The following is a 10,018-nucleotide window of genomic DNA, read 5'->3' as shown; positions in this document are numbered from 1 at the left end:
TTGTGGAAGACACTTGATATTGGCTTTGGGCCTCCACATGGTCCTGTACCCACAAACAGTCTGGAACATATGAACAGACATGCGCCTACACTATATACACAGTAAAAATGCAATAAGATTTATGAAATTATGAAAAACACCAAGACTGAGTAAGCAAGACCAATTGTTTTTAGAAGTGACGGAGGTAATTCTTAAAGAAGGATTGTATTAAAACACAGGCTCCCTTTTTTGTTTATGTAAGGAGATGCCTTGTTTTCCTCACACACATGCTGATTGCATCTTTGAGAAGGTTTGCTTTTACCCTACTTCCCCTTAGACCTGTGAGGTCATGAATAGGAGTCATGAGTTGGGCATCATAATTCTCACTATAAACATTTCAAAATGTAATTTCAAAAAACACTCCTCCTACTGTACACATGCACAGTGGCTAAAGATCAAGGAAGAGTATAGAAATAGCCTCTGGTGTCTTTTTAAGTGTCTACTTTTATTTATTCCTTTATTGTTCACATGTGTGCATGCCTTCAATACAGCCTGCCTCTGGAGGTCAGAACAAAACTTGATAGTTCGGTTATTTCTTGCACTTAGTGGGTCAGAGGGAACAAATTGAGGACATGAGGCTTGTCATTAACCACATGTAGTCATTGAGCTATCTAGCTGTCCAGAACTCCTGGTTTTACCTCTTTAGTCTTCACATTCTGCTCTCCCTGACGTAGTACCAGGCGGTTCATGGTTTGAGCATGTACGTGACTGGATGTCCTTGAGGAACAGAGACAACATCCTGCTCCTGAGTTATGAAGAGCTGAAAAAGGTAAGAGTCATTTTTTGCAGTCACCACACAGCCTCTACCCACTTCACTCCAGGTAACACATCCCATCCTTAGTTTCCCCATTCCACATACTCTGTCAGTGTTTGCTCAGGGAGAATCCTAAATGTGACCTATGCTCCCTACATTATCGTGCTTCTTGTCTGTCCTTTTTTTTTTTCTTCAAGATCCAAGCTCTTTCTTGAGGTACTTCCAGTTTCATTTTGCATCAGCACAAGGAGCTTTTACTTCATGCAGAGGTGGCACACAAGTGCTTCCACTTGCATTGTGTGTTCTGTGTCTTTCTCTGCCATGTCTGCAGAAATTGCTCAGTGGGTAAGAACCTTTGCCATGCAGAATAAGTACCTGAATTCCAAAACCAAGCACTCAGTTAAAAACTTTAGGAATGGCTATGTGTGCTTAAATTAGGGGAGCAAACATAAGTAGATCTCAGGAACTCAAAGACCAGGCAGCCTAACCAAAACAGAAAGAGTTTCAGGTACAGTGAAAAGGTGTCTAAAGATAGCGAGGCAGAGAGTAGTAGAGGAAGACACTCAATAACTGTCCTGCATGTGTGCCTGTGGGTACATTCACATGCACACTAACATGCATGCAACACACACACACACACACACACACACACACACACACACACACACCTCAGGAAACAGGATTCTCATGAGATAGCATGGGAAAGTAGATTGGCCTCACACACTCAAGCAGAGACCACAGGCCTTACTGACTGCTACTCTCTGTGTGGTCTCCTGTGCTTCTGCTTGCTCACTTTTGGTGTTCTGGATATGACTCTCATGCATCCAGGCTAGCCTCAAACTCACTGTGCATCTGAGGATGAACTTCCTCTGATTCTTCTGGGTTCACCTCCCATGTGACTATTTGTTTGCATCAACATATCACATTCTTTTTTTGTTGTATTTTTTTTGTTTTTCTTTATTTTTTATTTTTTATTTAATTAAAATTTTTTTGACATATCACATTCTCAAAAATCTTTTTTATATTTTATTTTTTACTTACTTATTATGAAATTATGAATTTGCATGCATTTGGACATGGAACCACTCTTGACTAGAGATTTGTTATTGAGAAAGAGTTAATAAATTTGTTTTTTTTAATCTTTGTGCTTTTAGATGGGAAAAACAGCATGGTGAATCTCCAGCATTGGGGAACTATCTGACATGCATTTGACTGCAAATGTAGTCATCCATAGGAGCTATATATGCTGATCCATCTCAGCTCATGTATTTTTAAAATGTTATTAGTGTTTGTGTGTGTGTGTGTGTCACTTGTGTATGTGTGTGTGTTTGTGAGTGTGGGCATGTTTGCTGAAATGTACAGGTGGAAGTCATAGAACAATTAGAGGCATTAGTTACCTCTCTGATCCTTCCTCCTTGAACTGTTTTAGTATTTTCTTGATTCTCTGTGTTGTTCCTCTTTCTATATACATCAGTATCTTTCCTCCGACTTTCCTGGTATTTTTGCTTTCCTTTAGGATACCAGGAGTGCCATCAAGAAGATCTGTGAGTTTTTAGGAAAGACATTGGAACCAAGGGAGCTGGACTTAGTGCTGAAGAACAGCTCTTTCCAGGTCATGAAAGAAAACATGCAGTCTCCTAACAGATTTAAAATTCATAAGGAAGTACGAGAGCCACTAATGAGAAAAGGTAGAGAAATGCTGTAGTTCTGATATGTATCTTAGTCCATGAGAGCTTTCTTGCTATTGGGAAAGGATGCTAAGACTTAACATGTTCATTTCAACAGGAAATCCATATTTTGATTAAAAGACAGCTTGCACTTTTGTAGGCATATATTAACATTAATTACTGCAACTCAGAGAGATCGTTACATGTCCTTTTCAGGAAACATTTTAGTAGAGCTAATACATGCTCCTGGTGCTTGAAGAATGTTTATTGCACATGGGTGAGAAAAATTACTTTGGAGGTAGTCATGTTGGTGTCACCACATGCATTGAGAAGCCTGGAGAATGTTCCAGAGACATGGTACAACAGAAAAAATGAAAAAAAAAAAAAGAGAGAAGAGACTTAACCATGACATTCTGTAAGACATATCCAATGTCTTCTAGAGACTGGCAGCAAAAGACTCGAGAACTAATATTATCATTTGTTACAGGACACATTTGAGGCCATTTTTGCTATGTGAGACCCTATCCTAAAAGCAAACAGAAAAAAATAATAAAATAGCAATTAAGAAAAGCAAAACAAAAAAAAACCCAGACACACAGACAGATAGACAGACAGACAGACACAGACTGACAGGCAGGCAGGCAGACAAATATACACACAGAAGCAAAACAAAAAAGAGACTACTTGAATTTTTGTGTTAATAAACTTCATTCTATGGAAGTGCACATCTCATGTACTCCAAGAAGTCATTTTGGGTTTACGATGTAGCCCAGTTGTTAGGATGCTTACTTAGAATGGATGAATCCCTGGTTTTCATCCTAAATCCTGCATAAATGTAGCCTCTTACAGTATGCATGTAATCTTGGCACACAGCAGGTAGAGACTGGATCCTCAGGAGTTTAAGGATATTGTTAGCTTCATAGCAACTTCAAACCACCATGGACTTATATGAGAGTCTGCCATCAAAATAATTTACAAAAGAGCCAATGAGATGGCTCAGTAGATTAAGAGTGGTTTTTTTTATACTAAGTTTAATGAACTGGAACCAAATTCTTAGAAGGAGAACTGACTCCTTAAAGGACTCTTCTGTTCTCTCCATGGAGGCACTGTGGCACCTGCCCAGTTACATACATACAGGTGCACACACGTGCAAATAAAAAATAAATTGTAATAAGGACCATAACAACAATAAAGCAAAAGTTACTTCTTCCTGCTGATTAATCTACTTTTATATTAATGTATTCTTTATGCATAGGTGTTTTTATTTTAGGTATATTTGTCTACCACATGTGTTCAGTGTCCACATAGGCCATGGAAGGCATTGGATCCTCTGAAATTAGAGTTACACTAATTTGTGAGCCACCATGTCAGTATGTGAATGTGAAGAGAGGACCTCTGAAAGCTAACACTATTAATTTTCTTTCTTTTTAAAAAAATTTTAATTAATTTATTCTTGTTACATCTCAATGTTTATCCCATCCCTTGTATCCTCCCATTCTTCCCTCCCTCTCATTTTCCCCTTATTCCCCTCCCCTATGACTGTTCCTGAGGGGGTTTACCTCCCCCTGTATATGCTCATAGGGTATCAAGTCTCTTCTTGGTAACCTGCTGTCCTTCCTCTGAGTGCCACCAGGTCTCCCCCTCCAGGGGACATGGTCAAATGTGAGGCACCAGAGTATGTGAGAAAGTCATATCCCACTCTCCACTCAAGTGTGGAGACTGTTCTGACCATTGGCTAGATCTGGGTAGGGGTTTAAAGTTTACTGCCTGTATTGTCCTTGGCTAGTGCCATAGTTTGAGTGGAACCTCTGGGCCCAAATCTGCCTATCTTAATGTATTAATTTTCTTAAATCTTGATCTGTCTCACTGGGACAAGTATCTACTTTTGAAATAACTAGTTCTAGATACAGTTAAAGTGTCTGAGATGATAAGGCATTGCAGAAACACATTAGATGCTTAAGGTATTACACACCTGATGCCACCCAGTGGGCCAGCCATAAAAAAATATTAGGGAATATTCTGCATACTTCAAGGTTGATTTACCCAGCTAGTTCCTGAAGGTCTCAGGACCATGACTCCTCATCATCTAGATGTGAGCATTTATCCTAGTCTATACCACCATTCTTCTTTGTAGGAGCTACTCCTATCATCTCACACCCAGTTAAGATTTAGGACTCAGATCTAAGGCTGGAAGGGGTTAAGCTTTTAGGATATCCGAGGTAGAACCGACAGATATTTTCTTAGACGCTATTTTTGCCAAGTACTGTCTGTTACAGTGAAATGCGTCAGAGGCCACATGAAGCATACCTGTGTAACTACAGAGAAAGCTGAGCAGTTTACTGGGGTAAAGAACAATGGACCTTTGCAAATGCTCTGCAGGATAGATCTATGGGAACCAGCTCAAACCATTGAGGAATGGCTTTGATTTTTTTTTTTTTTTAGAAACCCACCTTTCTTTTAGTCAGTTTGGCTATCTCTTTAACTGACAAAAAAAGAAAGATGGGCTTCTAAAAAAAAAATCAGAGGTATTCCTGAATGGTTTAAAGTTCTGAGGGGAGGTATGAAAATGTCCTTAGCTCTAATGAGATTTATTTAAAGCCTAGTGCCATCACCACACTAGATATTTCATATTGAGAGAGAACAGGAAATCTACCCATAGAAGAAGATTTTATTTTACTTTTTAAGAAAAAAATATATATGTATGTGTTCATTGTACTTTTTAATTTTTAATTTATGTGTATGTATGTTTTGTCTATGTATATTTCTTGAACCATGCACATAAAGTGCCAATGAAGGCAAGTAGAGGTCATCAGGTACTCTGGAACTGGAATTATGGATAGTTGTGACTGACACTTGTGTGTTGTGAATAGAACTCAGATATCCTGGAAAAGCACCAGTTGATGCTGAATCTTAGACCATCCCTCAAATACTTAACTTTTAAATTACTTATTTTTATTTATGTGTATCTGTGTGTAAAAGGGTGTATGGTACTTGCATGAAGGTACCTAAAAATGCCAGAGGAGGCATTAGATTTCCTGGAGCTGTCATTGTAGAAAATTGTGAGGTGCCCAGCTTGGGTGCTGCAAATAAACTCAATTACTCTGCAAGATACACGAGAGCCTTATGTTTTGAGCCACTTCAAAACAAAACAAAACAAAACAAAACAGACAAACAAGCAAACAAAAATACAATAGCCCATGCTTACATCATTTTTATAGAACTTTCGCGAAATAGTTGTTCTAACAGGGTATTTCTGAATTATCTTTTTCTCCCAGCATCATAAATTTAAGCGGTAGTTTCACATACCCTTGATTGTGCCTATATAGAGACAATGCTTATGTTTTGGGAGTTTAAGTTATTTGGCAGTTAATACAGAGCTTATACATACTCAGCGGATAAGCTTTAACTGGCCTATGCTGCATGCTTCCCACTAGAGGATTATAAGCAGGCTTCTATGCTAAGCCTTCCTGAATAAAATACTGAATGTTAAATTCGTCGACAATGCTACATAAGCAGCTATGACCCTACTTCTTAGCAACAGTCCCTAAGAAAGACGATTTAGTTAAAATGGGAAGACTGGGGGACTAGGAGACTAACCAAATGTTTTTAAAGAGGAAGATTAAGTGATAACACAGGAAGAAGGTAGTTATGTAAGGCCAAGTGAAAAAAACCTCAAACAACTTGTCTCTGGTGCTCTAAACAAGAACAGACCCCAGAAAACAGCAGATTTCAGACTTCTATTTGCTATAATTTTCTAGAAAAAGTATCTCTTTAAAAAATTTAACCAAGACTATTGTGCCTTTTTTTCTGTGAAAGAACATATGAGTTTTGGGAAGATTTTTCAAGGCAAGAAAAATGAACATTTATGTCTGTGTGATTTATACAGTTTTCAGTTACTTGGATTGAGAATATTAGTCATCTACAAGGAAATATTTACACAGATAAATTATGATATAGGATGGACTTCAAACCTATCATAAGGATCTGTTTCAATATTCTTCTTTATGTTTTTCAGGCATCATTGGGGACTGGAAGAATCACTTCACTGTAGCCCAGGCTGAAAAATTTGATAAAATATTTCAGGAGAAGATGGCAGATATTCCTGAAGAGCTGTTTCCATGGGAATAGTATTAGAAAATCTGAATCTTACAGGGATATTTCATACGATCTGTTGACCTTGAACATGTATATGGCTTAGTGTCATGGTATAAAATCTACTGTTTCACTTAAAATTATTTTATCATCAAATCTTGGGCAAGTGACTTGGCTTAATGGGAAAATACACTTGACTCCAAGCATGAGGACCTGAGTTTAATTTTCATACCAGCATGATTGGAGATAACAAACATGCAAAAATTTTCCTCTGGTGTATACACATATCACATTATGGTACCAAATAAAATAAATACATTAATGGAATTTAAAAATCTTATTAATATTTTCCAAACATAGAATAAAGAAGAAATCATACAACTATGATTCCAAAATGTCTTGAAAACTTTAGACAGAAATAAAATATAGAAAAAAAAAAGATCAGAAGTAACTATTGCTAGCAAGAGATGACTGAGGTTTTCTTGTTACATCTCCAAGAATCTGTATTTAGCCAGATTCCAGAAGATGTTGTTGTTGATTTGTTTTTCATTTGAGGGATTTTTTGTGTGTGTGTGTAGCACTGCCTGATCTCAAACTCAAAATATAAACCAGGATAACTATTGGCTACTGATCACACTTCCTCAGAATTCACTCTACCACTCCTGGGCATACACCAAAAATATGTTCCACCATGCAACAAGAACATCTGCTCATCTATGTTCACAGAAGCTTTATTCATAATACCCAGAAACTGGAAACAACCTAGATTACCATCAACCAAATAATGGATACAGAAATTGTGGTATATTTACACAATGGGATAGTACTCAGCTGTTAAAAATGAAAAAAAAAACCATAAAATTTGCAGGCAAATGGTTGGAACTAGAAAAGATCATCCTGAGTAAAGTAACCCAGACCCTGAAAGACACACATAGTGTATACTCAATTATAAGTGGATATTATCCCAACATAGTTGTTCTCTTAAAGACTCTACCTGGTGGGTGTTCAAAACAGATGCTAATATACAGGGGGAGGTAATCCCCCTCAGGAACAGTCATAGGGGAGGGGAATAATGGGAAAATGGGAGGGAGGGAAGAATGGGATGATACAAGGGATGGGATAAACATTGAGAGATGTAACAAGAAGAAATTAATAAAAAAAAATGCTAAGACTCACAGCCCAAATCTGGACAGAGCACTGAGTGTCCTTTGGAAGAGTGGGGTGACAGTAGGATCCAGAAGCGAGAGGAGCATCATAAGGATACCATCAAAGCCAACATATCTGGACCCAGGGAGGCCTGCAGAAGTATTGATTATGGCCAATGAACCCACTTCCTAACCAGGACACTGTGACAATGGGCCCACTATCTTGGGATCCACTGATCTTATAATCTTTCCCACCTTCAATAAGCAGCTGGTGTGGTAGAAAAAGTGAATAGTGAGAACATTGTAACAGGTCCTCTGAGTAAATATTAGCGCTTCCAGGTTTGTATTTTATGGAATCCCTTAATGACCAATGAGGGTGGTCTTTAATTGTTGTGACTTTTCTTGAGGCTCTTCTCTTCTTTTGGTTTGCCTATCTTATCTCATTGTATTTTATGATTGTATAGTTTTTTAATTAATGAATGCAGGAGTTGATGAATTATTGAATCAAAATGTACTCACTAAAGTAAAGGTTAACAGTAGAAATCTCACTTACACATGGCAGGAGAACCAATTATTTCCAATCTGTTGACACAGAGTACATCAAACTCTCCAGAGAGGGCGTCATATTCAAGAGTACTAGACAAACATATAGAAGAGTCCATGCTTTTTGTTTTTTTGTTTGCTTGATTTTTATTCACTGACAGTTTTTTTTTTGAGTTTCTTTTAGTTTTTTTTTCTTCTAATTACTTTTATTGGTTGGGGGGAGTAATTAATTGTATTTGGGACTGTTTTTATTTTTTTTAAGTTAAAAACAAAACATTTGTTATAGTTTATTATAAATCACATATTTAACGATAGTAATACCTTTGGCATCAGCTGCTTCTAAATGGAAATTTTTGAGAAAGAACCTTAATTTGGGTGGGTGTGGAGGATGAGAGTAGTTAGAAGGACTTAGGGGAGGGGGAAAGAATGTGATCAAAATCTATTTAAATTTAAAAATTGCTTTCAAAAATAAAGATAAGATATAATAATAATTTTCAAAATGACATATATAAACAATACTGTGGGTCTGAGTATCAGAGTTTTGAACCTGGTAACAATGAAAGAAAATATGTTGAAAACACTCTTAGCTGTAATAATGGGCTTTATTCAAAATATTATGTCATCCATATACTAGGGCTTTCATATAGAAAAGCCACAAGAAAGGGCTCATAGGAGGCATCTACACTCAACTTAGCTATCACTTATGTTTTTAAATAGGATTTTGTATTATGTACTAATTATTTTAAAATTTTCAAATTTTATGCATATGGATGATTTCAATGTATGCATGTTTTGTACAACATGGAGTTCCAGATGCCTACAGAGCCAACAAAGGTGTCAGATGTCCTAAAATTGAAGTCACAGTTGTATGTTAAGTGCCAGGCCGGTTCTGAAAATTGAGCCTTGTCCTCTGGAAGAGATGCCAGTCCTCTCAATCACTCAGTCATGTTTTAATATGCTATTTTTAATGGTTTATTTTTTTTCTTTTTTTAATTGTTTGTTTGTTTGTTTTTTGTTTGTTTGTTTGTTTCCCCCTTTTTAAAATTAATTTATTCTTGTTACATCTCAATGTTTATCCCATCCCTTGTATCCTCCCATTCCTCTCCCCCCATTTTCCCATTATTCCCCTCCCCTATGACTGTTCCTGAGGGGGATTACGTCCCCCTATATATTCTCATAGGGTATCAAGTCTCTTCTTGGCTACTTGCTGTCCTTCCTCTGAGTGCCACCAGGTCTCCCCCTCCCGGGGACATGGTCAAATGTGAGGCACCAGAGTATGTGAGAAAGTCGTATCACACTCTCCACTCAACTGTGGAGAATATTCTGACCATTGGCTAGATCTGGTTTATTTTTAGTTATGTGTATGTTTGTATCTTTGTGCATTTACTACATGTATGGAGTGAACAAAGATGCTGGAAGAGGAAATAGGAGCACTTCAACCTGGAGTTACATGAGATTTTGAGCCGCCTGACAAGGATGCTAAGAACTAAGCCAGCGTCCTTTGTAAGAGCAGTGGGTGCTACTAAGTGCTGCGCCATCCATCCATAACCAACTTACTTTTTGTCACACTTAAAAACATTATAAATAACCTTGTCATTCTAACGAAGATTTTTCTAAATGCTGCTGTGTCTTGGAGCCTCACATGTTGAAGCCATAGTATAAATATCTCAGAGTTTCCATATTTTGAGATAAAGGTCTACGACTGTTTGTTGTTGTTGTTATAGTTTTTGTGGTAGCAAATATTGAACATGGGGAATCATGTAGACTATGCAAGTGCG

The 10,018-nt window shown here is 37.4% G+C and overlaps 1 protein-coding gene across 1 annotated transcript; it reads left to right on the top strand.

The window, feature by feature from the left end:
* Window positions 1-462: 462 nt before the first annotated feature.
* On the top strand, window positions 463-7,065 carry LOC127203586 (sulfotransferase 2A8-like). Its single transcript, XM_051162412.1, has 3 exons — window positions 463-808; window positions 2,310-2,481; window positions 6,476-7,065. Exons 1-3 carry the CDS (start codon window positions 752-754, stop codon window positions 6,586-6,588), a joined length of 342 nt encoding a protein of 113 aa, XP_051018369.1. The 5' UTR covers window positions 463-751; the 3' UTR covers window positions 6,589-7,065.
* The last annotated feature ends 2,953 nt before the right edge of the window (window positions 7,066-10,018 follow it).

This window comes from Acomys russatus, chromosome 19 (assembly GCF_903995435.1).
Source record: "Acomys russatus chromosome 19, mAcoRus1.1, whole genome shotgun sequence".
Taxonomy (NCBI): Eukaryota; Metazoa; Chordata; class Mammalia; order Rodentia; family Muridae; genus Acomys; species Acomys russatus.
The sequence above is the reverse complement of the archived record's forward strand: the minus strand, read 5'-3'. Positions and strand labels throughout refer to the sequence as shown.

Excerpts from the sequence above, each read along its gene's own strand:
- LOC127203586 (XM_051162412.1), top strand. The coding sequence starts at position 752 with ATGTCCTTGAGGAACAGAGACAACATCCTGCTCCTGAGTTATGAAGAG. Across the intron at positions 809-2,309 it reads GTTATGAAGAGCTGAAAAAG|GATACCAGGAGTGCCATCAA; the intron begins GTAAGAGTCATT and ends GCTTTCCTTTAG. Across the intron at positions 2,482-6,475 it reads AGAGCCACTAATGAGAAAAG|GCATCATTGGGGACTGGAAG; the intron begins GTAGAGAAATGC and ends TATGTTTTTCAG.